The sequence below is a fragment of the Aspergillus fischeri genome, genomic scaffold (assembly GCF_000149645.3).
Source record: "Aspergillus fischeri NRRL 181 1099437636252 genomic scaffold, whole genome shotgun sequence".
Lineage (NCBI taxonomy): Eukaryota > Fungi > Ascomycota > Eurotiomycetes > Eurotiales > Aspergillaceae > Aspergillus > Aspergillus fischeri.
Window position 1 is genome coordinate 2,783,357 of NW_001509768.1, and position 27,959 is coordinate 2,811,315.

The 27,959-nt window shown below is 51.8% G+C and overlaps 8 protein-coding genes across 8 annotated transcripts, besides 4 other annotated features; 4 read left to right on the forward strand and 4 right to left on the reverse strand.

Annotated features, from left to right (window-relative positions):
- Nucleotides 1–1,015: 1,015 nt before the first annotated feature.
- On the forward strand, nucleotides 1,016–2,080 carry NFIA_071460 (Zn(II)2Cys6 transcription factor domain-containing protein; the record flags this gene model as incomplete). The annotated part of the gene is made up of 3 exons (XM_001263871.1): nucleotides 1,016–1,081; nucleotides 1,188–1,285; nucleotides 1,372–2,080. 3 exons carry the CDS (start codon nucleotides 1,016–1,018, stop codon nucleotides 2,078–2,080), a joined length of 873 nt encoding a protein of 290 aa, XP_001263872.1.
- Nucleotides 2,081–4,856: 2,776 nt separating this feature from the next.
- On the forward strand, nucleotides 4,857–5,909 carry NFIA_071470 (aldose epimerase family protein; the record flags this gene model as incomplete). The annotated part of the gene is made up of 2 exons (XM_001263872.1): nucleotides 4,857–5,344; nucleotides 5,411–5,909. 2 exons carry the CDS (start codon nucleotides 4,857–4,859, stop codon nucleotides 5,907–5,909), a joined length of 987 nt encoding a protein of 328 aa, XP_001263873.1.
- Nucleotides 5,910–7,953: 2,044 nt separating this feature from the next.
- Nucleotides 7,954–7,976: a microsatellite.
- A 724-nt stretch (nucleotides 7,977–8,700) lies between these two features.
- Nucleotides 8,701–9,767, forward strand: NFIA_071480 (nicotinate-nucleotide diphosphorylase (carboxylating); the record flags this gene model as incomplete). Its single annotated transcript, XM_001263873.1, has 3 exons — nucleotides 8,701–8,856; nucleotides 8,914–8,969; nucleotides 9,038–9,767. 3 exons carry the CDS (start codon nucleotides 8,701–8,703, stop codon nucleotides 9,765–9,767), a joined length of 942 nt encoding a protein of 313 aa, XP_001263874.1.
- A 552-nt stretch (nucleotides 9,768–10,319) lies between these two features.
- Nucleotides 10,320–15,295, reverse strand: NFIA_071490 (putative anucleate primary sterigmata (ApsB); the record flags this gene model as incomplete). Its single annotated transcript, XM_001263874.1, has 2 exons — nucleotides 10,320–13,106; nucleotides 13,172–15,295. The coding sequence occupies 2 exons, from the start codon at nucleotides 15,293–15,295 to the stop codon at nucleotides 10,320–10,322; spliced, it is 4,911 nt and encodes a 1,636-aa protein (XP_001263875.1).
- Nucleotides 13,878–13,902: a microsatellite.
- An 11-nt stretch (nucleotides 15,296–15,306) lies between the features above and the next one.
- Nucleotides 15,307–15,341: a microsatellite.
- Nucleotides 15,307–15,346: a microsatellite.
- Nucleotides 15,347–16,213: 867 nt separating this feature from the next.
- NFIA_071500 (Sec7 domain protein) lies at nucleotides 16,214–20,723 on the reverse strand (the record flags this gene model as incomplete). Its single annotated transcript, XM_001263875.1, has 2 exons — nucleotides 16,214–18,057; nucleotides 18,164–20,723. 2 exons carry the CDS (start codon nucleotides 20,721–20,723, stop codon nucleotides 16,214–16,216), a joined length of 4,404 nt encoding a protein of 1,467 aa, XP_001263876.1.
- Nucleotides 20,724–23,108: 2,385 nt separating this feature from the next.
- Nucleotides 23,109–24,308, forward strand: NFIA_071510 (unc-50 family protein; the record flags this gene model as incomplete). The annotated part of the gene is made up of 3 exons (XM_001263876.1): nucleotides 23,109–23,187; nucleotides 23,570–23,907; nucleotides 23,997–24,308. The coding sequence occupies 3 exons, from the start codon at nucleotides 23,109–23,111 to the stop codon at nucleotides 24,306–24,308; spliced, it is 729 nt and encodes a 242-aa protein (XP_001263877.1).
- A 555-nt stretch (nucleotides 24,309–24,863) lies between these two features.
- On the reverse strand, nucleotides 24,864–25,813 carry NFIA_071520 (PDGFA associated 1 family protein; the record flags this gene model as incomplete). The annotated part of the gene is made up of 3 exons (XM_001263877.1): nucleotides 24,864–25,526; nucleotides 25,629–25,696; nucleotides 25,768–25,813. 3 exons carry the CDS (start codon nucleotides 25,811–25,813, stop codon nucleotides 24,864–24,866), a joined length of 777 nt encoding a protein of 258 aa, XP_001263878.1.
- Nucleotides 25,814–26,381: 568 nt separating this feature from the next.
- NFIA_071530 (putative MFS monocarboxylate transporter) lies at nucleotides 26,382–27,836 on the reverse strand (the record flags this gene model as incomplete). The annotated part of the gene is made up of 1 exon (XM_001263878.1): nucleotides 26,382–27,836. One exon carries the CDS (start codon nucleotides 27,834–27,836, stop codon nucleotides 26,382–26,384), a length of 1,455 nt encoding a protein of 484 aa, XP_001263879.1.
- Nucleotides 27,837–27,959: the final 123 nt, after the last annotated feature.

Consider the following 27,959-nt stretch of genomic DNA (forward strand, 5'->3'; position numbering starts at 1 on the left):
ATTTTGATGAAGGTATGGAATAGCTTTAGTTATTATTCAGTTTGTTTTGACGTCTGGACTAAACATAAATATTAAGAAAGTAAGTGTAAATAGGTCATACCTTAACATCTATGAACAGTTACCCGTACAATACGCTGTATATACAGCCGGTCCCTGAGTACCGTCTGGTATTACAAGTACTGCAAAGTTCAAAAGGATCGCCGAACACAGCTAGCCTAGATCCATATTTCCTTTCTGGGCATACTGGGCCCTGCTGGGTCTCTTGGAGTCTTGGGCGCTGCGTCAAGTAGAACGGATACACTACTACCTTGCCTTGCCTTGCTGTAGATATTCAACGCAGCTTCGGGATGGTCGTTGCCAATTGGTAACCTTCGAAGCTAATCACAAAAAGTAAATATTACTCATTGCCTTAGAAATTTCGAATAATCAAGAAATATCTCAAGTATTATTCATAACCTCCCCAATAATAATAATCAATCATCACCTCAGATTCTAGTTAAAAAGCTGTCGGTCCTCCCCCCTCCATAGCTCCTCTGCTCTATTAGTATACTATACTATACTACTACCTTACCCTACTTACTACTCCTTTACCTTGGATCAGTGGATAACTACCTATAACCAGCAGCTCCAGACCCTTGCGTTATATAATCCACAGCCTTTCTTATCGCTGCAACCTTTACGGGCACTTCCTTGGGTCCATCCAGTTCTGTCCATCCCTCCATTACATCTTCATTCCTCTGTCAACTGTTAGGACTGGCTCGTGAGCTCATCTATTCTCCGTTTACTTAAGCTCATTACCCCCACCATTCGACCAGTCCGTTATATCATTGACCGACCTTATCGTCCTTCCAACCTTCAACCATTGCTGTTGCTCTTACCCCGGGAAGTAGGGGTTTAAGATAGCCCGGATATAGTTTTCGCTCGATCCGTCTGGATTGGTGTTGCCCTACAATCGCACGCGCCCTCGTTGGTGTCAACAGCATCTTACTTTAATTGATACTTCCTATACCACATAATGACGGCACGTCAATCGTCACCCACATCGGACCACTCACATTCGGACGGCAATGTTCGCAAGAGGGTGTGTAAGGCGTGCGATCGATGTAGATTGAAGAAATCAAAGGTAAGCAAGCCACGGTCCAGAAGCAAGCATCAGCGCGCTCTGAGGCGGCGCTGACCCAGTGCAGTGTGACGGCGCCAATCCATGTGGACGGTGTAGGGCAGACAATGCCATCTGCGTCTTTGGCGAGAGGAAGAAGGCCCATGATAAAGTGTACCCCAAGGGGTGAGCTTGCACCTTTGGCTACTCTTGACTTTTATGCGTGCGGGGAGGGTCGAACATCAACATGCTAATTTATATTTCATCTACAGATACGTTGAGATGCTGGAGCAGCAACAGGCTTGGCTGGTATATGGTCTTCAGGAACTATATCGACGCTCCAGCGAGGGTGAAGGGTGGCCGGGAGAGCCGTTAAAATGCGAAGCAAACGGCCACCCTCTGACGCATGATCTGCTCACACGGCTTGGCGCTCTCGATCAAAGTAAAGGCGAACGCTTCGAGGAGAACACCGAGGTTATGCAGCAGGAATTGTGGAAGCAGAATGCCGGCCACATGCAACGACAGGATTCATCAGATGGCAGTTCCGAGAGTGCGCAATCGCCCATCACAACGTCGCGCTTCGCAGACGCCTTCTCACGACATCAACTTCCTCCCACGCCTCCAAATCTCAGCCCAGCAGCGCGTAGCCAGGCACCGACGATCAAGGCTGAACCCCAGATGGCTCCCCACAATCCCGCATACATTGCGCCCATGTCGATGCAAGGGGTAGTAAACCCCATCGCCTTACAAGGTCCACCGCAATGGCCTAACAGCAGCTTCGGAACCTTTGACGAGATGGACATGATGGGGCCGTCCGACTTTACCAGTCTTTCCTTCGATGATCAGTTATCATCACCGATGTTCAACCGGCAGATTCCAATCAACTGCGTAACATCGGCCTCATTCATGGATACGAAGAGCGACTACGAGGACTTCAATCAATTTCTGAATCCGAATCCGACGGAGATAACGTCCATCTAGTGGGCCAACTCCGCATATTGTACAGTGTCTTTTTTCTTCATCTCATTTCCAGTCTACGTCATGTTTCATGTCTACTGTGGGAGAGTTGTTTTTCAGGGCTCACTATTTAGTAGCTCAATGGAGCTTGGCGTTGGGATAAAACAACCGGAGGTCTTGGATATTGGAACCGTTAATGGGGGCGTTTGAAGATCTTCCTTTCTCATTTTTTTTCTTTTTTCTTCTACATGCATATCATGTCTGTTCATTTGTTTCGGTGTTTGACTCGGGGCTTTTCATGCCTGTCAGTGTTACACCATAGTGAGCGAATCGAACTTTGATACAACAATGATCACTCCTCTCAACATCGGCGACCGTATTTTTTTTGGCTCATTTGGCTCAAGCTGTCTCATCATTAGATCATGGATCATGGTCGAATGATTGGACGACTGTGCCGATCAGGAACTGAAAGTGCGGAGTGACGTTGAGACATGCTTGACTAATAGCTGAGGCAGCGAACTACGTCATGCATCGCCGCATATGGGGACTTTTTACAGCATTCGGCGAACTCAAAACAGTAGTCATGGTAGATTTTAGCGTTCATGAGTCCTCTAACGTTTTTCTTGGCTGATCAATGAAAGCGTGCTTTTGCAGCTTTTTCCGAGATCAGAGTTCATCAGCGTCTTCCTGGTCGATTTTGAAGGTTTGAGGATTGTAGCTAGTACGCAAAGAATTCTGTCTCTTCTTGGGCTTTCTACATTTGCAGTACAGAGATCAAGTCTGACAATAGTGTTTCCATGTTCCAAACGACATTAAGTCATATTATGATTATGGTTTCATTTAAAGATCGGTTGTGTCAAGACTCAAGACACAGAAGAAAAGGCAAAAAAGGAAAAAAGGTGAAAAAAAGAAAGAGGGTCCAATATTCCCCACTGCGAGAAAAAGTTCCATTTCTCCATCTGGGCAAACTGGTCAGCCTGATCCCAGCCTCACAGTCCGAGCCCGCTTTATCTCCAGACACCGAGATTTTCACAATGATTACTATTCCATTTGCTTGGCTTACAACTCAGGAGGCCGGAATCCAAAGAACCCAGAGGAAGTAAAAAAAAATGTCCGAGATGCCGACCTGCCGACCCAGCTTTCTAGAGTTGGTGGCTCGTTCCCAGTTCCCGATCTCCCATCGGAAGATGGCACCAGTTTTAGGCATCTTGACTCCTCTATCAGTCCACATGCACAAAATTTTACTTGCTAGTATCTAGATGCTCCTCCGTAGACTACTGCGCAAGGGACTCTTTCCCCCGTAAGACGGCGAAATCCTGGAAATGGATAGGTCAGACAGTCACCTCTTTTCCCTTTCTCGTATTTACTTCTTGTAAAAGCTGTCTCCACGAGGGTTCAAGGTTTGGTTAGCACTAAGCACTACGTGATCTTGATGCTGATATCATATTGACATGCAGACAGCACCCTCAGACAAAGTACCGATTCTCATAGTACACTTTGAATAGCGGGTTCTTGTGCTAGATTGGGTCGTGGAAGTTGGAACAGTTACCATCAGTCCATCGCACTCTTCTCCGTCCGTTACTGGCTTTGCTTTGTAATGGAGCCTAGCTCTCGGCTCTCTCTAAGCAAAAACGCTCCCATAGTGCGGAGTGCCGTGTAGAGACTAGGAACAACAGATCGATACAGTTGTTATCCATAAAGCAAGCCACTGGAAGGTTTACTTTGATAATCCAACTGCTCGTCCAGGCGAGAAGGCTCATGGACTCGAAAACCTAAGTGCAGCTTCTCGGACCCGGTCATCATCATTTCTGTTTCGGAGTCTAGGCCGTTCGCATTCCGCAGATGCTTATAAACGGACGACGGAGTATCCATGCCATGTACTATTGTTTCCCCAAGCTGACAGGTTCGGATTTCGGAACTTCGGTGTAGACGCTCTCCGTGATCACCGACCCGTGCTGATGATTGAATGCTTGACACTTGCGTTGACAGCACAACCACTAGCAAGAATAGAGACTAGATGGATCGATACCAAGTCTGTTGACTGTGTCAGCTGCTCAGAGTACTTCTAGACATTAGATACCTTGATTCTTCAAGCGTAACAGTTGGCATTCTCGAGAGGACAACTCTAGTAAATATCCAGATATGGTATGATAGGGGTAGCTTATATAAGGGCACTGCGGAAATACCATCAAATGCTCCATCGGCAAGGATGAGCCCCTCGACAGCCCGTTTGAGGCTCAGACTGGGCATCCAAGTGCGGGGACCGCCCTTGATATAAAAGCGAGTCTGACTCTGACGAGGTCTATGCTCCGTGCTGTACATCAGTGTCACGCCAAATAGACAAACTCCAAGCTCTGAATGCATTGTTCTGCCTCAGGCATAAACACCCCGGAAATCTACCGGATTAGGCAGAGTATCAACTATCAACATCTTAGCCTAAAGAGTGGCCCCTCACTCATAAACAATCCATCTCCAATATCAACCTTTTATTGGTCAATTCGCAGCTTGCAATGGGTACTATGAGTATTTAGCCGTCGAAAAAGAAGGACAACTAGACAACTAGACATCCAGAATGTTGAAATGTGCCTCATCTCATTCAGGCTCCGGTGCTTTTTCCCGTCCTGCCACTCTGATCGACGTGTTGCGGGGTTACGTAGTTACTGCTGAGACATCTACCCCTCCTCGATATCAAAACTCGCTTTTCTGCAACAACTCGCATGCCCAGATTGACAACTTAACCTCATTATTGTCCATTTCCAATCAGTGACAAGGCCCCAAACAAGATAGGAAGATGAGCATCATGTCTGAAGAATCTGGATTCGCCTTTCTGCCTCTCGGAGCCATCATCCAGGAGTTCCGCGTCGGAGGGAAGAACATCGTTCTTGGCTTCAACACCCAGGAGCAATATTATAAATACAACTCGCCTCACTTTGGCGCAACAATAGGTCGCGTGGCCAACAGAATCAAGGATGCCGTCATCCACAACTTGAATAATCGGGACTACATCTTGGCCAAAAACAACGGGCCCAACTCACTACATGGCGGGGAGAAAGGCTGGGGCAAGTGCGTCTTTGACGGCCCTCAGACCGTGAAGCACGATGGCAAGGATGCTCTGCTGTTCAAGTACCTCAGCAAGGACGGCGAGGAAGGCTTCCCCGGCACTGTGGAAGTGCGAGTCTGGTACACCGCCAGCAAGGAAGACTCCAAGACAGTCCTAACTACCGAGTATGAAGTTGAGTTTGTGGGTAACGAGTGTGAGGAGACGGTTGTCAATATGACCAACCATAGGTAAGTTGCAGTTGACAGGGGTATTCTATCATAGCGCAATGGTTGATGATATTTGTGTCTCCGTAGTTATTTCAACCTCGGCAACGGTCCTACCATTGAAGGCACCAAGGCCCAATTGTCCACCGCCGACTACCTGCCCGTCGACTCCACCGGTATCCCGCTTGGCAACATCGACAAATTCCCTCTGGACGTGTCCAAGCCATTCGTGCTCGGCGCGGCCGAGCCCGACATTGACGATGTGTTCCTGATGGAGACCGATCCCTCCAAGGTCGTTTTGGACACGCGCAGTCAGCCCTTGAAGCTGCTGGCGCAGTTCAGTCACCCGGACACGGGCCTGCACCTCGAGGTACACAGCACCGAGCCCGCGTTCCAGTTCTACACGGGCAAATACATCGACGTGCCCGCGATGGACGGGCTGCCAGCGCGCGTGGCTAGAGCCGGCTTCTGCGTGGAACCCAGCCGATATGTCAATGCGCCCAACGAGCCGGCATGGCGGCCGATGGTGCTTTTGAAAAAGGGACAGATCTTCGGATGCAAGACCGTGTACAAGGCCTGGAAGGCATGAGCGTTGTCAAACCTTCTCCATATATGATATGCCTTGTATCTCGGCTACGGCTTGAAACTAACTGGATGAGGTTTCCCTCTTGTGTCTTTTTGATTCGGTGGTCCGGCACTCCGTAGTCTAGTTCATGTGCGATTTTCGCCAGTTTTCGCCGCGGGACCCGCAGCATCATCCGATGCTGCGGCACTAAGACAAAGTGCCTGTGCAGGTAGCGCGCTATGTGCCGATTATCCTTATCTCCGTGATATGTATCCGAGAGACCATCAGCGTCCCTCACCTAGAGAATAGTCTAGAGAGGTAGAGAGTGAATGAATTTGTGGTCCACTGGTTCCCACTTGTGCCAACCCAGAGACCAAGCCCATTCTAGAAAGGAGAAAAGTTCGATGCTCGGGGTCCACCCACATGAAATCGAAACAAAACGGCGTCTGTCAGGCCATCTGACGAGCTGAGTCCTGCTGAGGTTGAGAATTATACCGCGGAAGACGGTCACGGGCATAGTTCGAAGGCCTGTCCCATCCCATACTCCGTGCTGAGTTACCAACCGGACAAGTACGTAGTATTAGTCTGGCGTACTCCGTAAAATGGCTCATTGTTGCCGTCCCTGAGATGCCAAGAGCTTCTCGAAGCCTACTATGGGTCTTCTAGCGCGCAATGATCGTCCATATGATCGTGCGTTATGAACATTTCACTGGCTGTGCTCCTCTGTCTTCTGTGCTATTCTATTCAATAGTGTATAAGGCCATATGACCACACATTCTCGGCGAACTGACCCATTGTACCCATGTAAAGGATAGATCCATAATACATGACAGCGAGAATATATGGGGAAATGGACTTTACCGTTGATATTAGTATTGAAGGATCAGGTCTTAGTTGGATAGACGGGCTGTAGTATATGTTGCCAGTTACTAAAGTATTCAAGGGGGTATAAAGCCTGTGCCATATGGCATCCAACTTTCTCTGTAGGTACATGAGATGCCAGGGCAGAAATACCAGTGGAGTTCAGAATTTCAATAAAAATGTATTGCGCATACCGAGCAGTAATTAATGGGATGGAAGACAGATGTTTTTCTGTATTTCTGTATTATAGTTCGTAATGATACCATGTCGGTACAGAGGTACTGCACCGCGGACGGAAAGAGGATTGCCGTGTAATTCCCTGGGTAAGATTGGCGGACCCGGAACGGAGATGTTCAACTTCCTGTGTCCTTGGCATTTTCTACCGACTACTCAAGTTGGAAGGATTATTAATGAAGTTTAGGAAGCACATGCTACGATGATGCTGCAATCAATCAATGTCTTTTGCTTGGCCTGGTGTTCATCCAGTCATTGACAGCCTAGAGTCAAAGCCGGACGAGCATAACAGTTACCATTTTGACCTATTTTTGTACTTGCTCCGCCGCCGGACCTATCTACAGGGTACACATGCGAGCCTTTGAATGTGTTCAGCATGATCACATCAGCGTAACCAGCTGTCCATGACATAATACGGAGTTATCAATCTGAAGATCTGGTCAGCAACCGATCATATGTCCTAAGTCCGACTGGTCACAGAGTCGACAGCCAGGTGCGTGGCATCGAATATTTGGGCCCTGGACAGATAAGGTTGGTTTTCAGGGCGCAAGGAGGCTGTGTAGGTGTTCACTATCGACTTCGAGGACGTGAGGTTGTTGAATGCCTCTATGGCCTAGCACAACCTAGCACAACTGATGAAGTCGTCTAGGCCAGCATTGACTTTTGAGTCTGGTGCGCTTGGCAGCTTGCACTCTTACCCCACATATTGTTTCACAGCAGATAGATAGTCTATGTTGACAGTTCTATATCAGATCAACCGAACGGATGAGGCCTGGTTATAGGATACTTCGTACTCCGTCGTGCTCGCGAATACGAGATAGCAGCACCAGAGGGCCAGAAGATGGTACGTGCGGACAACGTGCATAAGCCTGACAGCTTGTCAGTTGTCCCAGCCTCACAGGCCAGACTTGCTTTCTCGTAGTCGTAGCGAATACGAATTTATAAGCGGGAGGATTCGAGGTCAAGATTCTGGACAACAACAACAACAACGACAACTGAATCTTGTTGCCTAAAGCAGCGGATCAACCCCTGAGACTTCGTACGCGCGGTCAAGTAGTTACATCAATCAGGAGCCGAGTTGTGGCTGTGTTCTTGGGCGGCCTGATTCCTTGACTTTAAGCTGCCTTTGAGTTTCTCATCGTATTCGTCTCCGGCTTTGGCCTTCCTGGTTGACTTGTTAGCTTTCATGATGTTTACACTTCACTCCGTACAGACTTGTTGACCTGACGATACATACCTTGTCTTTGCTAAAGTGATTACATTCAAACTTGTATCAAGACTGATGTGTCAATATTACCTAATTAGTCCAAATGAGCGATCTTTTCACCCGAATCCCGTCCTGTCTCGTTGTAAAGTGCTATTGCATTCCATCGCTCTGGGATTGTTATAAAGTCATGTGATGTTATGCTCTCCGATCACAGCCGAGCCATGTGACGCGCCCCGGATGTTGCCGATGCCCCGCGTGGGGTTGATCGATAGCAAGACACTTCTATGCTCGATAAACGTCTTCTGGGGATGCATTTCTCTTGCATACTCGTGCAGAATTCAATCGAGTAGCAGCTGTCTTTCTCCGGCCGCACCTCTGTCTGTCTCCGTGCCAATTGCGCTGCAGGATTCTTGTACCACCGGACAGCCATCTTGACGCGCTTATCGGACCGAGTTCAGTGACCAAAAAAAGAGAAACGATTCAACCGAGTGCACTTTTTTGCAACAATACACGATGGCATCGGTTTACGGAGATCTCCGGCATCTGCTGCCGAACAACTACAAACGGCTCATCACCGCTTGGTTGGAGGAGGATTGCCCCAGCTTCGACTATGGAGGGTTTGTCGTCGGTGAGTCAGAGGGCGAGGCAAGATTACTCGGAAAGAGCAAGGTACGCAGCTGGAATGTAATCTGATAGTATGGATGTCCATAGGCTAACTCATACCAGGGTATCGTTGCAGGTGTACCCTTTTTCGACGAGGTCTTTTCCCAATTGGGCTGCACGTACGGCTACCGACGAAACCCCCCGCATACAGAACAGAATAAAACAGGCTGATGGTTGATGCTCGCAGAGTCGAATGGCACGTCAAGGAAGGCGAGTCCATCGACCCGATCAAACACTGCGCCACCGTCCGCGGCCCCATCCGCCAGATCCTCCTCGGCGAGCGCGTCGCCCTCAACATCCTCGCCCGCTGCTCCGGCATCGCAACCAAGAGTTCCACCCTTGTCGCCGCCCTGCGCACCCACGGCTGGCAGGGCACGCTCGCCGGCACCCGCAAGATTACGCCCGGCTTCCGCGTCGTCGAGAAATACGGCCTCCTCGTCGGCGGCGCCGACCCCCACCGCCACGACCTCAGCTCCATGACCATGCTCAAGGATAACCACGTCTGGGCCTGCGCCAACAACCGCTCCGCCGCGGATGGAGGATCTGGCTCTGCCGACACCCAGTCCATCGCGGCCGCTATCCCCCGCGCCGTGCAGGCGGCCAAGGCGGCCGGCGGGTTCTCGACCAAAGTCGAGGTCGAATGCCGCAGTCTCGAGGAGGCCAACGCGGCTATCGACGCCGGCGCCGACGTCATCATGCTCGACAACTTCACCCCGGAGGGCGTCCGTGACGCGGCCCGCCAGCTCAAGCAGGAGTGGGCCGGGAAGCAAAAGTCGTTCCTCGTCGAGGTCAGCGGCGGCCTGACCGAGTCTAACGCCGCGGCCTATGCCTGTCCCGATGTGGACATCCTCTCCACCAGCTCTATCCACCAGGGGACTCCCATCGTGGACTTTTCTCTCAAGGTGTCGCTGCGGTAGATCGATGTTGTGTACTTTGATTTGATTGTTTATTACTCTGTATATGGCATTGGCGGACAACCACAGGAGTTCTCGGCTTGTATCATTTATTTGAGCATATCCTACATAAACGGTGGAGTAGACCAAAGACCCATCTTGTAATGTCGCGGCTTGCGTGGACTTATTGTGTCGCGACGCATACGATGTCGTCGCACCTTTCGAGGTGTCCGTCTACAGTCTATGCTACAAGGCCAAAACCAGTAGAAGATGAGCCGGCGTCCGATATAGACCTCCGCTGACATTTTGAACAATTACTCCTCAATTATGCACAGCCCGGATTCATCAATCCCAGAAATCAACAAACACCAAGGGGTATATAGTACATCGAGTCCAGTATAAAAGCATGACATGACATAATGTTCAACTGAATGACATCCTTGAGCGTAGAAAATTAACAAAGCAGCCGCTAGAGATGCACCACAAATCATATGCGAAGGAAGATACTAATACCAAAGTGACAAGGGATGTATGGATCGCAATGCAAAGTGCCAAAAGGCAGGAAATGAGTCGAGCTTAAACTTCAATATCCACACATATCCCCTCTCCTTCGCTCGAGCTCAGCTCCTCATTCCTATGACGGCCATAATCACCGTCATTGCTCGGATCGGAATGCTCTGATTTGCGGACTCGATCGTGATCGTAATCGCCGGCGGTCGAGGTCTCTGCCGACAGACCTCGCCGCATGCGCTGTCTCTCCAGCTGAGCACGAAGCCGTTGGTTCTCGGCATCCCGCTCCTCGAGCCGCTTGCGCGCTCCGCTGCGATCAAGCAAACGCGCCTCCCGCTCCGCCTTCAAGCGCTTCTCGAGTTCCCTCAGACGATGGATCCATCTCTCATTGCTTACCGGATCGCCCGACGCATGCCGTGAGCGCGAACTGGGGACAATGGCACCCCCGTCGTCGGCTGGCGCGTTCGACGATGGCTGAGGGATGCCTGTTGTCGAACTCCGGTGCACATTCCTGGAAAGGTGGGGCGTCGCAGACTTTTCGATCACGGAACGGTGGCGGGTCAAGGTCGACTCTGCGTCTGTCCCGGACTCCGTGCTCAGTGTTCGACTGGGCGAGCGTGGGATGCCTTGTCCCATACCGGCGGCAACAGCTGCTGCGGACGTTGGGCCGCGACTGCGCGAGTGAGACTGAAGCAGATTCAGCTCCGCCTTTAGCAGGCGGTTCTCTCCACGTAGCTTGGCAATCTCGGGCGACATCCCAGACTGGCCCCTGTTATGCTGCTGAGCCCGCAAATTCATCACCGACTCCTCCAAGCGGTCGAGCTTCTTAATGCGCTGTCCCAGAGTATGCTCAAGATTCTGATACTGCTTGGTCAGATCGCGCTCAACGCCCTTGATGCGGCTCTTGAATCCCGCTATAACATTCTCCAGTGTCTTGACCGCGAGCAACAGGTTGCGGCTGAATCCAGGCCAGAATAGGATATTGCCAATCACCTCTTGGCTGGGTAGGTTTCCATTGATGAGACTGTTCGAATGCGCCCAGTCCGGCCCACACATTGCGGACAGCCGCTTCCACATGGTCAGTAGCATGGAGTTTCGCTCGTTCAGCTGCTCTTTGAACTGCTGCTCCAGCGCTGTAAATCGCTTGCGATCCTGACTCCGGGCATTTTCCAACTCCGTAATGCGTGAATTGTTCTGAGTGATGGTACGAGACGCCTGATGGTGAGATTTGAGGGCCTGTTCAAACGACTGCTTGTCCGCCCGACGGGCCTGTCGTTCACGTTCGAGGAGCTCAGCCAGCTTGCGAGACTCGAGTCCGTGACTCTCAAGAAGAGCATCGCGGTTCCGTAAGAGAGTCTCTTTCTCGTCGAGCTTTGACCGGACGCTCTCAAGCTCCAAGGCTGTCGACTCAAGTTCCTTCTGTAACTTCATGATGTTGGAAATCAGGCTGGAACGGCTGCCAGTGAGATCTCCCAGCGTCTCCCTCAGGTTATTCTCCAAGTCCATGAGTCGCTCTCTCCAGGTGGCCGTTTCGATTTCTTGCGCAGACAGGCTCTTCTTCAGCCTGCGGGCCTCCTCTCTGGCTGAAGAAGCCTCCCGGTTCAGTTCGTTGATGATGCGCTGAACCTCCTGTTTCTCCTTGGTTCCTACGACTTCGCGTTGATGTCGTTCCTCGGCCAGACGAGATTCCAACTCCTTTACCTTGTCCCTTTCGCTCTGCAGGCTCATCTGGCACGTCTTAAGTTCAGACTCCAGGTCCCCAATCCTAATCTTATCACCGTCTTGCTCTTCGCGCAGGAACGCAATCTCGTTTTGGCTCGATTCGATTTGGACAGTAAGTCGCTGCACCTTGGTATTCGCTTCATACAGACTCTTCTCCAATGCCTCCATCTCTCGGTTACAGTCCTGGAGCTCTCTTTGAACTGTTTCATATCGCTGCAGGTTGGTTTGCGCGTCTTCCTCGAGCCGTATGATACCTTCGCTGGCGGAGCGCATCTCAGCTTGCAATGCCCGGAGGTTCTCGTCCTGATTCCGGAGCTCCTCTTCCAGTCGCTCGCATTCCTCTGTCTTCCGTCTGACTTCCTCCTCGAGGTTTTCTATGTCTTCTGTATACTGGGCGTCCATAACCTGCATGTTGACGATGCAGTCATTCATTTTTCGTTCAGCTTCGTCACGTTCTTGGTGTAACGCGTTGAACATCTCATCAGCCCCGTCTACGTCGGCCTGATATTGCTTGTCGAGGGCATCGTATTCCGCGATGCGTTCTTCTAACTCGGCCCTGATAGTTTGGTTCTCAAGTTTCAGCGTGGATACTTGGTCACGCAGTTGGCCAATCCGCAGTTCCAGGTCCTCGCGTTCTGCATCATCGCTTCGAGATGGTCCTGTCCCGTCACTTGCCCGCGAGGAGGATCTGCCCTGGGCCCGAGAGGCAGAGCGATCGAAGATGCTATCTCCGGCGACAGATCGAACACCGTCACGACGCTGGCCAAGTTTCAGCTCCTCGATCTCTTGGTACAGCCGCTCTTTCTCTTTGTTACGAGATGTGAGCATGGACGTCTGGGCGCTAACTTCTCTCCTGAGTTCTGCATTCTCCTGCCTGAGCAGTCGTAGCTCTTCCACGAGTGTATCGCTGGACGAACTAGTAAGGGTCGGCATGCGGGTTATATCTCTGTCGGAGGCTGTTGTATACGAGATCATGGATCCCACGCGGTCTCGCTGCCCTGCTCTCGGAAGGGCGATCACGTAGTTCAACTCGTTCCGGAGGGCCTGTACTTCATCCTTAATTCGCTTGTTTTCCTCCTCCGCCTGTTCCCGCGCGGCAGTTTCTGCGTCAAGCATATCCTTCCACATATCCTGGAGCGTTAATATGTTAGTACCAAGCATTGAGGTGTACGCTACAGGACATTGGTGTTCATTACCCTCTCTTCCCTAGCCCCAGCCTCGGAACCGATCGGCCGGTCACTCAATGCTTTGACCATCTCCGCGAGTCTCCTCTTTTCGCTTTCCCGAACAATACTCTCGGATCGAAGCCTCTCGATTTCGAGTTCGTAAGCCTCCTGTCTCTCCCGCATAAACAGAATCTCTTCGTCCTGTGCGGCATCCCGGGAATCCTCGTCGGAGCCCTCAGGATCGTGGTTAGCCATGGACTCTTTGTCCGATTGTTGATCCTTGAGCTGCTTTTCCAAGTCGCGGATCTTCCTCTTCAAATTCTGATTGTCTTTCTGCAACTTGAGCTTGTCCGACTTCAGCTCGACATTTTCAGAGATCATCTCCTTGATTCCTTCCTCCGAACGCCTGTTCAGTGCTTCGTTGAGGAAGTGGATGCGCATCTTGAGATCAAAGTTCTCCTTTGACAGACGGTCAATGGTGCTGCTTTGCTCTTTGAGCGTCATGGTTCGACCGCTTCTCGCGAAACCCGGAGTTGGGAGGCCAGCACGCTTCTCAGGGGACGATGGTCGACCAGCAAAGTCTTCCCGGAACTGCCTGACAAATGCGCTTGGTACCTGGACGTCCTTGACACGTTCTGCAATGGCAGTGTCCGTTGGAAAGATGTTGTCTCGAGGTTTTGCCTTTGGTGTCATCGGCCCTTGATCATCCCGTAACGTCGGCGATTGGTGTTCTTGGTGCGACTGCAGCTGCGACTGCAGCTGAGATGAGCCGGGCCGCGACTGCGATGTGCCTTCTTCCTCAGTCAGGGTCTGCAGGCCGCCCTCGGCAACTGCAGAGGGATTTCTCCTCTCCATGACATTCTCCTCACTCAGGCTAGAAATGCCGGAAGCCATGCTACCTAAGCTAACAGATCTCGTTAGGTTGTTGCGAGGGTCACCTTGTGCAGGATGAGCGTTGCCTGGGACCGCGCCACCGGACTGAAGGGCGTAGTCCGCGCCCAGCGTCGCATCGCTATTGGTAATCTCGGTGTTGTTACTGGCGACGGACGAATAAGAGAGACGATGCGATGACTGGCGACTGTTCAAGTATTTCGGCCTGCTGCTCCTTCGACTGCTTGTGCGGGAGGCTGCTTCTGCATCCTGGGCACTCTCGTTCTGAAAAAGTCTCGGGCGTTCCAACGATGAGCTCCGAAAACTTGTCTGTGTACTTAGATTAGCCGCCTGCATGGAGCGATTCAGGTCTAGTCTCGTAGAGTGGTCAGCCTCTTCTTGGCCAACCCTGTTGGTTGACTGCGAACCCTCTGAGAAGGTAGATTGTACTCTGGCCGACGATCGCGCCGCAGCTTTCGCTGCAGGCGATGAAGATATAGCCTCCAACGTGGTTGTGTCTTCTCCATGTTGTTGCGACACGGTAGTGGGCGTAGCATCCAGGCCCATGGTAGAATCGTCATGAGGACCCAAACTCGGAGTTTGCGGAACCGGCACCTCCTCGCCAGTGGATATCAAGTCGTGGCTCGTATTGTCCGCTGTCATGAAGGACTGGTTGGTCTCCGATGCGGCCGGCTCATGCGCATTTTCACAGTTATCTTGGATCAAGAGAGTGTCGCCGATACCCGCCGCCTGGTTCGAAGGAGCGACCTCGATTGTCGAGGGTTCGGGTAAGAAACTCGACTCCACGTCCATCAATTTCCTCCGCATCTCTTTCTCTTCCAAGAAGGTCTGGTTCTCAGCGCGCTCATGGTCTCCATCCTCGCTGGAAAGGAACAAACTACTGTCGTCGTGATCGGGTAAGGGAGGGAGATGGGATATATTCGAATCGTCGTGGTCCGAAGGATCGATCGTGGAGGTGGGATCGTCATCCCGGCCTAAATCAAGCGTCGTCTCATCTTGCGTATGGTAAATATCGCTGTCTGTATCGTGAGCTTCGTCCATTGTTGTACTGCCGCCGACAGGCGGATCTGCCCGTGTGGTGTCCTGCACCATCAAATCAAAAGGGTTACAAAATTCCTCCACCGATGCGAACACTTCGTCGTCTGTATCAAAGGCGCCAGGTATCGAGACGCACGACGGGAGGAGATTCGATTGCGCGCAGTGAGTGATTTGGAAGATCGGAGACGGAGAGGATGGCGGCGAAAGGTCGGAATTGGTCGACATGGTGACAGTCGTATTATTGTTGTTATTATTATTATTATTATTATTATGATTTAGTCCAACTAGTCTAGTCGGTTTCGGACTGACGTTGGCGGCTTGGATCCAGCGTCTGGGCACACAGCGACACAAGGTCTTTTCCTTGCTCCACATTCACCTGAAGAAATCAGTAAGAATCGGGTAGATAGATATCATGATTCGTGAGCTCAATCCTCATGGCCAACTTATGGCGTCGGGGCTTCGCTTAACTTACCTCGTCGGCGGGATGAATTCTTTGACTGCGTCAACAAAACAAGAGATTGTTACCTCTCTATTCCGCACAGAATCATGTTCTTGACAGCTGCATTGGATCCATGCAATGGCTCTGATACTTATAGACGGCAGCAATGGGTGAAAATGATGAGAATGAGGTTGTTAAGAAGCAAGGGATTGCAGGAGGAGAATGATGTGTATGGTTTCCTTTTCCCTCCTGACGTGGTAAACTGGTGATGGTTGTTTACTGCCAATGGCATTGTGACCAGTCAGACAATGTCACGCTTTTTACTATGAAAGGCTCGTTATATTCTTACTTCTTCTTATTGACAGTTCAATTCAAATTTATAGAGCTCCGGAAGAAGTTTGTAGATTAAAAATCTAGGTAGTTTACATCAAGAATACAACTCATACCGACCCTTAAGAAAAGGCAAAAGAGGAAAAGACACAAGCAAAGACTATCGTGATATCCATAACATCGGGCTCATCATTCTCGCAGAGAACGAAAAAATAAAGAAAGAAGACAGGTGTCGTGGCATGGAGGGCATATCTGCAGAACATGATGCCCGATTCCAGGCAAAGGTAGGTGTGAATGAAGACCGACAGAAGGCCCTATAGGGCGCTGAAACATGACATGAAGGGTTCTAAACGTCTCAGTGACGAATTTCCTGCTCACGAAGGGACGTCTTCTTCGCGAGTTGCATAGATCTTGTTTTTGGCATCTATTGCGGCTTGGAGCGAATCAATATACGTCCGGAACTTCACAATCTCCCGTAGCAAATAAGAGGATTTGCGTTCCCAATTGGCCATCGCCTTGGCTGCGTTGGGATGGCGAGGGGAAAAGGCAAGTATCATGGCGGGTCGAAGCTCGTTGTGACGCGACAAGTCATCCTCCACATTCTTGACGTACGTTTGTAAAGCTTTCAGCTGCTCGGCTTCGGGCAGTGCTGAGGCCGTCATACTCTGCTGGGGTGGCGCCCAATCACTGATATGTACCCGGTCCGCCGGCAGCCTAGGTCGGATGCCCTGCTGGTCGATAGAGCTGCGGATGGAACTCTGAATGCTAGCTCGAGGCCCGGATGAAGGTGGCGTTCTGTTGTTGTCGGCGTGCACCAGAGCGCTGTTGATCACGGCATCGCTCCATCCGTACTCAATGTTACTGATTCCTCCGACTAGAGGCTCCTTGGACAACCTCGCGCTCCAGTAGTTGGCGGATGAGACGAATTCCCTGACAATCTCAGGTGTGCCCGCCTGAAACAGGTGAACGGCGCCTGTCGGCAAACTCAATGCCCAGACGTGTGGACGTGACTTGGAATAGCCTGGGGGCGGGAGCGCACTAGCAATTGTGTGCCGCAGGAGAAATTTCCAAATCTCCTGGGCATTTTCCGTCCAGTTTCCACCTCCCACCACAACCCCTCCATGGGGACGCTGTTTGGGTTTCTGGCGCAGCGTCTTCGCCGTGTTGCTGAACGAGAACAGACGCATCCAGCCTTGCTGAATCACAGCGAAGCATTCATTCCAATTACGATCCTTGGCCCTCTTATCGACGGAATCCAGGTGTTGCTTGTGTTTGAGGCTACCTTCTTTGGCCCACGGGGCCCCGGCCAGTTGTAGAGTCTCATCCTCCAAAAGATGAGCTGTGCCTTCCTCTTCCACACTCGTAATGGAGTGCGCAGAATCCTCTCGGATGATCGCTTGGCTGAGTGCGTTCGCGAAACCAATCGACTGTTGATAATCCCCTCGCGGATAATCCGAGCCGAAAGAATCGACAGACGCAGAAGTCAATTTACCGAGAGAGTATTTACTCCACGTACTAGAGGCAGACGGACTCCAGAGAGACGACTGGTCATCCAAGCTGGTTCGGCTGGAGCCCATCGTGGACGGAGGATACAATCTAGCCCGCGAGCGCGGTTTGGAAGACCATCGCGCTGTTCCATAGCGAGAATCAGCCGAGCGACCGCGAGGGAAGATGTCAGAGCCGCTCTTGCTGATTGTGCTTGGACTTCTCCGCAGACCATGATGGTTGGTGCCAGGGCCGAGTAGGTTATTTGACTGGGGTTGCGGGCCATCCTTGTCAGTTGCAGCGCCATGGAGTGGGAGCTTTTGCTTCTGAACCGAGGAGTAGAAGTCTCTCAGCACAGTCTCCACCTGTTGCTCCCATAGCCTCATTGATCCATTGAATGGCGCATTAACCAACGGGCCGACGTCGCTGTCAGGATCACCCGACAATTTGATCGAGAGATCGGTTCGAGATAACCGATTAACAAGCTTGTGGGGAGGGTGACTCGGCCGGTCTGCATCTGCATTGGACGCCTCAGGATTGTTGGACGGGTTCTGCTGCGAGGGGGCGGGTGACGAAGCCGACTCTTGCGTTGACAGTTTCGATCGATTAGCAGGTCGAAAGGTTTCGAATCCGTCCGGAGCTGCTTCAACAGCAACCCGACGAATCGTCGGCATTGTGTTCCGAACAAACTGATTCTTCGTCATCTTCTGCTCAATATCGGCCAGGTGAAGGTCTGTGTTCAAGAGCAGTAAAGAATAGCAGATAGTGTGGACAACATCTAGTCTATGTTAGATCTGGGATATATTCTGTGATGAGAGGAGAAGGGAAAGTGAACGCACCGACAGCTTTGAAGCCATGTCGTGGGTTACACTGGCACCACCTAGTCGAGAAAGCATCCAGCACTCGATCTACCTGTTGCGTCTCGCCCTTGAGCACTAAGCGAGTACAAAGGCTTCGTAGTGCTGCAAGAATGTTCATGTTTGACCAGTCAAAGAGCTCCATGTATGCCGCTCTGATAGAGGCACGACCAGGATCGCCAAGCCAGGCAGCAGCCGGCTCATTGCCTACCACTTGGTCTTGACTATCGAACAGTCGCCTTGCTTGATCTCGATCAGAGCTCGAGGGGCCACCTGACAAGTCGTCGTCAGAGCATTCAGCAATGTCCTCGATGATCTGTGGAGTCTTAGGATCCTCCGACGGCACCGCAGGGGTGTTGGCGGCTGTAAAGAATTCTTCCGAGTCTGCAGGCGAAACTTGAGACGAAGCATCCGCCTTCATAGCGGGGATGGATAGCTTGCTGGGCTGGGGCCGCTGGTCTCCGCCGGAGCTGGATCTCTGGCGATGGCCTGCAGTTCTCTCATCCGAGTTGACGGTGGCGGTTTCCGGGGTTAGGTACTCTGAATCTTCCAGAGGCGACACACTTGCCAGAGATATACTCTCGACTACCGGGGACAGAGCCGGAGCGGATTTCGTCGTCGCTGGGATCATGATATGGGAGGTGCCGTCAGTCGTGTGACCGCCCTTGTCGCCCTCCGAAGAATGGAGGCCATCCTCAACCGCCATTTTCTCCTGCTTTCGATCAACAGAGGAGGTTGAATCCATTTCAGTAGTCCTGGCTGTGGACTCTTCATCTCCGCTGCTGTTCATCAGGAATGAAGTATCGTGGCCACTGCCTGTGGTTGGAGGCGGATATAGGCTGTATTTTGATGTCTGACCGCCCTTGGCGGGAGCTGTAGAAACATTCTCTTTCTCGTTCCTTGCTGAGGTAAGGCCTGTATTCATATTTTCTGCAGGATCTGCACCTGCGACCCGAATCGGGCCACTATTGGACTTATCACATGCGGCGCCAATGCCGTCAGCAAGGTACGGATTCATCACCTTTCTGAGACTACTGACAGGGCTGGGTTCCGGTTTCAAAATCTCCACAGCCTTGGGGCCTAGTTCCTGAGGAAGAATGATGGGAGGTGGTAGGTTGTCAGTCATAGATATCGACTTCTTTCGCCGACGGAAAAAAGAAGACTTCTTGTTCACCACATGTGGCTGACCTTCGCGGAGTGCATTTGCGCCAGTCACATTGTTTCTTAATGGCTGTCTGCGGCTCCTGAGACTTCCGCCAGCCGCAGTTGTCTCCTTGGTGTCATTCTCTTGGGGCAATGTGCTGTCAGATTGGATGCTTTCCGACGGTCCTGAAGCGGTGTTTTTCGAGGATCCGAACACGCGCCGGAAGAATCCCTGGCGCTCCTTGGCAGGCGTTGAGTCTGACGAGGCCAGTATAGCAGGTTTATTGAACGAAATCGTCGGACTTGGAGCGGGCGGGTCGAGCGATGCTGATACTGCTGGTGGCGGATCCAGCCCGTCATCGGTCAGATTGGCAAGCTCGCTGTCTGCGCCTCGCATGATGGAGCTGGTACCGATGTTGTCCGGCCGAGTTTTCCTGGCATGGTTTGTTCGGGACGATTTGATGCTATTCCGCCGGGAGGCTACCGGTGTCCGCGAAGACTGACTGTTCAAGACACCAGCATAATCATTTTGAGCCGAGGAGTGTAACTTCCGGGGGCCAGCCGGCACGCTCGGTGTTGGAGCGGCGTCTGTACTGTCGTAGAACGTGGAATCAAAATCGGTGGAAATGAAAGGCGGCCTCATACCGTAATCGAAGCTGGCCGAACGTCGCTCGCCCGACGAGTCCGCTCTCCCTCTGATGAGAGCTGGGCCGAAATCGAGGTTGGAAGATGAGCTTGCTTTACTGCTTTTCCTCGTCCCGCGAGTCGTTTGATCGGCCCCAGTGACAGTTCGATAGTCATATAGTTGACCTCGTGAATTGGTCCCTTCTCGGCTGCGGGTACTCCCGAATCGTCCCAGGCTGGAGTGATACTGGGAGCTACTGTTGCTCCGGCGGCCTCTGGCGGCAGAGGCCGGCTGGGTTCCATAGCGAGTCGAGCTGTCGTCGTAGCCAAAGTCTGCTTCTGATGAAAGGGAGGAGGAGAATGTATGGCCGCGATACCGATTTGGTCCCGCGGACTCCTGCGAGTTCCGATTGTACAATTCGGATTCGAAGACAGAGTTGAAGAGTCGGTAGTCATCGAGAATCGAATTGCCCGTGGACAAAGCGAACTGATCTAGAGAAAGCAACATATTGTCGACAATGGACGTGCGCGCGGCATGTTTTGGCGACAGGGAGAGGTCATGGGGATCTCGTTCTTCACTTGAGTCGTTACTGCTGTTGTTCGCATTGTCGGCTGGATTCGTATCGTCTAGGAAGGTTTCGCGTAACGAGGGACGGGGATGGAGGCCTCGCTTGAAAGGCTTGCAGTTGGACGCTTGTGAAGGCGGTGTTCGAGGGGGCGAGCGATTCGTGTGTCCATCCTTTCTGATACTGCTCGACCGGGCTGGGCGATTCATGGTTGAGCACTTGGTCAGGATTCGTGTGTAGTGGGATGAGATCTAAATGAACCAGCGACCCGGCAACGCCTGGCACTCTGTAGGAAAAGCTGCCGCCCGCTACGTCGTCCAGTACGAGGACGCAACGTGGACGAGCTCTGATCGGGGCTTCTCAATCACAATGGCTGGCTGTCTGCAAGTTGGCCATATACATATATTCCTCTTCAAATTCAAGCTAATCTTCTTCAGGAGGAGATAAAGGTAGGTGTACGTGTGAGTGTCACCTGTCGGTCATTGCGGAAGCGGAAGCAATGATGGCCTTGATTCCGCGCGGTAGGGGGAATCGGACAAAGCGAAGGTCAATTGAACGAGAGGCAGTCCTTGAGACGACAGATCGCAAGCAGCCGGCGACGTTGTGAGGAGCCTGGCAGTAAGTAATAGGGCAGTCAGAGAAGAAAAAGAACAAACCCCGTAAAGACTATGAAAGTGCTAGTCTAAATAAGATGATGATCGGGGAGGGGAACAGATGGAGACTGGAGAGCGGACCGTGGAAGCCTCAGGCAAGGGACCAGGAACCGGAACCACCAAGGAAAGGATGAAACACGGAAAGCGATGGATATTAAACGTTTTCGGATTATGAGGCGATGAGGATTGAGTTGTTGAATATTCGCTAGTCTCTGTCAATGTGACCGTCAGACAAGACATGAACCTCTCAATGTCGCATGTCGACCAAGTTCGTAACTTTTCAGGGGCAGAACATGAGATAATCCACTTGCTCACTAGAAACTAGAATTGGATAAGGCTAGAGTTGCGCTGTTGGCTGCAGAGGCTTGACACTAAGAATCACTAGTCTGAGCAATAACAAAAGTTAAGAGCATTAACACTCTGGCAGTCTAGATATGGTCTGGCGTCGAGTGTCTGAGAATCTGCATGTCATGTTTTCTGTGTTATGATTACTCAACCTGTTCAAATAGTTAATAACATCACGGATGACTCGTGTAGTGCATACATAGGTAGCAATGGATCTAAATATCATTTCTCCTGTGACTACCTCTTTATTACAGAGGTATACAAGGTCACTGTCTTACCTAGGCTGGTCCATCGGTCCATCGTTGAACTATTCATCCATGTGGGCTGGTGGGGACGGGAGAGACAAGAGTACCCCAAGGATTATCTACCTGCTCCGTACTACATAATGGAGATGGATCACTAGAACGGAAGCCTTGACTGTCTCTGTCTTAGAGAAAGTATCGCTGTAAGCGAGAACTGCTTTACTACTGCCCTAAAGTGATTAGTTTCAAGTAGAGTTGCCAATGTATCAGCATAGTCACCTTGCTCATACGGAGTAGGAGAGTATTGTACTGGATTTGCGGTGTTTAACGGACAGGACAAATAAAGAAGAATGGGATATTTTAAGGCTACATACTCTCCACAGGGCACATGGTCATAGAATCCAATCGATAGATCCCGTCTCGTCCATCTTGACTGCCCGACTCTGGACTGATTCTCCCTGTGTCTATACGAGTCGTCCATGCCGCCGAATGAATTGCTGAAATCGCTGGCCTCTGTAAGGCAGGCATACATCCGCCTGTGACGTGTCAAAACCTTGAATCTCCCATGAATCATGAACAGCCTTCGCTAATCCGTACGTAGAATCAGCCTCTCCTTCGATCTATCGTGGAAAGCCCATGTGTATTGTAGACGCATCGACAAAATCGAAATCTTGATAGTCCACTGAGATCTAGAGATCTGCGGAAATCAGTTGAGACCTGTCACTCGTCGACACTTTCTCTCCTGCGATTGAGATGATCTGCTGCAGAGGACATCTATCACAAGGGCCAGAGCAACCACATTTAAGTCTTGTGAAGAGCACTAGGTCGTTTGTTCAAGTCTTTCAGTTCCTCGGCGTTGCTATCAGGAACCATTTCTGCGCTCCAGCACACATCTTCGTCTAGATCATGCTATATTCTAGACTGACGGGCGATCTGGAAGTGCTATGTCGAAACCTTAGAGTCATCCGGAGCCCCGGCGCCAAAAGCCATCAATTATAAGAAATTTGTTAAGCATCAGCAACGTTTAGACAGCGTTAAAGAGAGTGTGGAATGTCAGAATCCCGGATGTCGACTTTGTATGTTATTGTAGAGAGGTAATTATCTACTCCATGATGCTTAGTAACGGCGTCAACAGATGACATAACGGCCGACAACGGGAGCAACGCCGACACTCATCTCCACCAAGACAACATCAGCAACAGCTAGTTGTAGGCGGGATCAGTACTGAGCTATCCACTCTTCTTCTCAGTGGACTACACACGTTGTTCCCCTTCTCAGAATTTCTGGGAAATTGGGGAATCTTTTTTTCAAAGTCTCTACAAGATGAACCCGACCATTTCTGTCCCTCGTCAACATGCCAGCCCTGCCAGCTTTGGCGGCACAACCCCAACGAGTCGCGGATCCAGCATACGGATGCCGCGTTTCTTCAAGAGGTAGGCCTTTGGACTCGGCTATCATAGGATATGTCCGACTGGATAATCGTGGATATTCACTTTTCTCTCTCAGCGCGAGCAAGGCTGACCGTACCTTTAACGAGCAGGCTATTCAAGTTCCCGCAGATGGACTTTGAAATGGCAATCTGGGAGATGACATCACTATTGATAGCTCCTAAGAAGGTGTTCAAATCAATTTACTATCATGTAAGTGTTGCTTCTCTGTCCATGTTGTATTCAGTCTGTAATTGCTTGCTAAATGTCATGGTCGATTGGTAGAAACGTACGTTGAACACGCTTCCCCTTGTTCGAAACGTCCGGACCAAACCGTCGGCGAGATTACAGGATCAACACAGCTAATCCTCTTTGCTTATCGGTACAGAAACCAAAAACACATGGCACCGTCCGGACCCCTCATTTACATATCTGCTCTCCTTCTTTCTCCTGCTCACTGCGCTCGCATGGGGCCTGGCGTATGCGCCGGCCTTTGGCTCGATCGTTCGCCTGTCGCTGCTCTTTATCTTTGTCCACTTCATCGGTTCCTCGCTGGTGGTATCGACAATAGCCTACTTTGCGATCCCACGACTGTTTGGCCCTGACGGTGCGGCCGCATCCCTGTCCGGATTCCGAGGGTCTCGCGGACGGAGGCGCGGCGCGGCGCAAGGCTTGTTCGTGCAGCCTGGGGAGAAGGATCAACTGGAGTTTGGATACTGCTTCGATGTGAGTTTCACTTCCCAGTGCCCTGGATTGGTCGGTCGAAAGAGGCAACGCTATCCCGGCTTGGCTGAAGCTGACTTTGGGGTGTCTAGGTGTCGAATCGGGCCTTCTTCCCTCTATATCTCCACCTCTATGTCGTCCAATTCCTTCTTCTACCCTTACTCACTCGCAGTCCGAGCAACTTCCTCGCTACTTTCCTGGGAAATACGCTCTATCTCTCCGCGCTGATCTACTACACCTACATTACCTTTCTGGGGTACAATGCCCTCCCGTTCCTACACAACACCGAGCTCCTCCTTCTTCCGATCCTGGTCTTGTCCATCCTCTGGCTCGTGAGTCTTATTGCCGGCTGGGGGGTCGTCTTGCACGGACACAGTGTGGAGTGGTTGTTTTGGGGTGTCTGATGTCCTTGATGGTGCTCGAATTGACACCATCGGGCTAAGATAGCGTTCATGGTTTGACCGATACATGCACTGTTTATATATATCCCACTTTTTCCTCCCTCTGCTCCATCGAGCTCAGAAAATAGGGCGTTGGTGTACATGGGTGTCATTTGGTTCTTTCTGGTTTTCGTCTCCGTCTTCCGTGATTTGGGTGCATAATCTGCATAACATGGCATGTTGTAATGGTTTTCGGCTGGGTGTGCGTCTTCCGTTGTAAATAGATCATTTACCTGCTTATGGCGAGTCCGTTTGGGGTGGTCACCCACTCAGTTCTATATTGACTCCGTGTTACAATAACTTTAAAAGTGCCAAATGCAGAAGGGATACCAAACAGGCAGTCATCCCTGTAACGATCATATCTGTTCAAAACGTCTGAAGCGAGTATGTACTCAGGATTCACCAGAGAGAGATATTGCCGATATTGTCCAAACCAAAAGAGAGACATATTCATCGCGTCATTTCAGTGGTGGGTCGCAAGTGGGAAAAACCCTCCACAGCTCCATTGAAAACAGCTCATTAATTCTTCTTCGAGCCTCCCTTCTTCTTCCCCTTGGTCTCCTCGCGGCGCTTCATCTCCCGCTCGCGCGCCGCCGCCTTCTCCCGCAGCAGCGCTTCTTTCTCTTCCTTCTCGGCCTGCTTGCGCAGCCGCTCGGCCTCGCGCTGCTCCCGGATGAGGGCCAGACGGGCCAGGTCCGCCCGTGCCTCCTCTGTCTTGCCCTCGGCGTGCAGCTTCATGTACCGCTCCCGGGCCTGCTGCGCCTCGATGGCCTCGCGTTCCCGCCGAGAGAGCTGTGACAGATCGCCACCCGCGGCCTTCTCCGGAGCTGCCGCGGGATCCTTGTGGAGCTGGGAACGGGACTTGGCGGTGTGGTTCGGGTTGGCGGGGAGGTCCTCCTCGTCGTCGTCGCCGTCGTCGCTCTCATCTTCCTCCGAGTCCGAGGGAGGCAGATCGCCCGGTTGCGCGGCGACGTTGTTCCGTCGCGCGATCGCGGCTAGCTTCTTCGCCTTGGCTGCGGCGCGTCGTTCCTCGCGGGTCATTGCTGCTGGTCCTGCTGATGACCCCGCGACGGTGCTGGGCCCGGCTTGTGCGTCGTCCTCGTCCGAGGACTCCTCCTCGGAACCGGAGGCTTCTTCCGATTCATCCTCTTCGCCCGATGAGGGGATGTCGTCGCCTGGTTCCTGCACAGCAACGAAGCAAAGGGATGAAGTGTCAGAGTCTCAATCCTGCAGATACGATGGGTTGGGTTCGGTCCCATGTGAGGGGATTTAAGAGGCACGTACCCGCCATAGACCAACGGGGTTCCCGTCCTTGTCTACCGGTTGAACATCGCGACTGAAATGCTTGCCCCCTGCGTGTCGCCAATCAATATCTCCTTGTTTGTTCTGCCGGTTCGAAAGTAACTTTTGGATGCGTCCCTACCTCCTCTGCTGGGTTTGGAGAACTTTCCGCGGCCGCGGGGTGCCATGTTAGGTAGAGATGCAGGAAGTAGCGCAGATTGCGTAAAACCCCAGGAGTACAAATGCTGTAAAGAGCTGAATGAATTAACACTGCCGAACTGTAAAAACACGCTGTCTTGAGGCTGCTGTAGACGGGAGATGGTCGTATGGAGGGGCAGAGCGGGAGAGGGACACAGATTAGAGATGAGACGCTCACATCTTCTAGAGAAAGGAATACAGTAGGTACCACTCCCTGAATGACTGAAGGAAGAGGCTAGAGTGGTAGCAGAGAATCCCTTGAGAGATAGACTCCACAGACCAAAGGAGAATGGCGACGTGCAGGTTGAATATTTGAGTCACGCAGAGGATTTCCCAGGCGGGGAGAAGCAGAGAGGAGACACAGGTCCACCGCCAACGAGGGAGGATGACCCATCACAAACATTGGATAACTTCATGCTATTTAGCTACAATAACCATCAAGATGGTCAATTAAATAATAATTATTTCACGAGATCACGCCCGGCGTGATATGGGGCCTGCTTCATCATTTTGTTGTTCCTCCCAAGATCCATCAACAGCGAGCTCCCTGACTGAGTTCTACATCCGATGCCATGTGAATCCCAGTTTCGCTACTCTTGCAGCGATCAAAGTCAGTGTACCGGCTAGAATCGCACTGCCCATGAACATCTGAGCGTAGAGATAATGTCCACCGGCCGTCTGGACCAGGGCTCCCGCGATCGGAGATCCGATCAGCGCTGCGACCGCGACCACGCTGAGCACCATGCCCATTCTCACTCCGGCTTTCTTCAAGTCGGTGGTCAGGGAGGTGAGGGTGGCGGGGAATAACGACTGGATGCCCGCGGCTGCAAGACCATAAAAGGCGCTCCATGCGTATAACCCGTGAATTTCGTCGACCCCGGCCCAGCAGAAGCATACTAGGCCGGTGACCAGGCTGAAGGGGATTAGCATGTTCAACGGACCGGTGTACCAGTCAGCCATGGTATTGGGGATCACCCGACCCAGGATGCCGATGCCGTTCATGACCAGCAGGATATACACCGAGGTGGTCTCGGAGACCCCGATGATGTTGCGGCCAAAGCTGCCGATGTAGAAGAAGCCGACGTAGAGCCCCCAGAAGTTGAGGAACATCCCAATGGCAAAGAACAGGTACGGCAGCTCCTTGAAGGCGGCCCATTCCACCAGCGGGCCGCTCTTACGGGGCGGCAATCGTTGTTTTAGGAAAACCACTGGAGGGATGAGCGTGGCCAGAGTGATGAAGCCCAGAACGCGCATCGTCCAGGCGTATCCGACCTGTGGCAGCAGGCGCACGACGACCGCTGGAAAAACCAACCCTCCCGTCGCCGATCCACAGGCCACGATCCCGATGGCAAGGGCCCGCTTCGTGGTAAAATAGGTGGCCATCAGGGCTACGGTCGGGCAGAACATGAGGCCGCAACCGATGCCCTGACCGACTCCCTGGGCGAGGAACAGCTGCCAGTACTCGGTGCACAGAGAGGTCATGAAGATGCAAAAGACTTCCAGCAGCGCCCCCGTGGCCAAAGTGACTTTGAAGAAGCCGGCATCCGTCGCACGGCCTGACAGTGTTCCAATGAAGAAGAGCAAGAAAATCTGGATGCTGCCGACCCAGGAGATGTCGGAGGGAGGCCGGCCCAAGTGCTCCGTATAGTATGTCTGGAAGACACCGAACCCGTTGATATACCCCCAAGTGTTGAAGATGACGAGGTGAGCCAGGAGGACCTGGGTCCAAGCAAAGAGACCTCCATCAGGAGGAGGACCGATATCCTTTCCAGATTCTCTGGTCCGCACAAGCGACAAGGTCCGGGCAGCCAATGTTCCGATATGACTGGTATTGGTGGCCGTTCTCGAGAGCGACTTCGACCGAGGATCAACCCCGTTGTTCACACCGGACTCCTCATCGTTGGGAAAGTCTGCCAGAGGAACAAAGCGATCACTTGTGGTGTCATCGAGTTGCTGATTCCGAGGGTCTTTTTCATTGACCGGGACAGCGTCAGGAGTGTGCTCTTGTGCCATCACCTATGTATGTATTGTCAGCAGATATTCGAATGAAAGAAACATAGTCATGCTCAGAGACAAGTATACCTACCATATCTCAATGACTCAAAACACCTCACCCACAACGGAAGCCGAATCCGA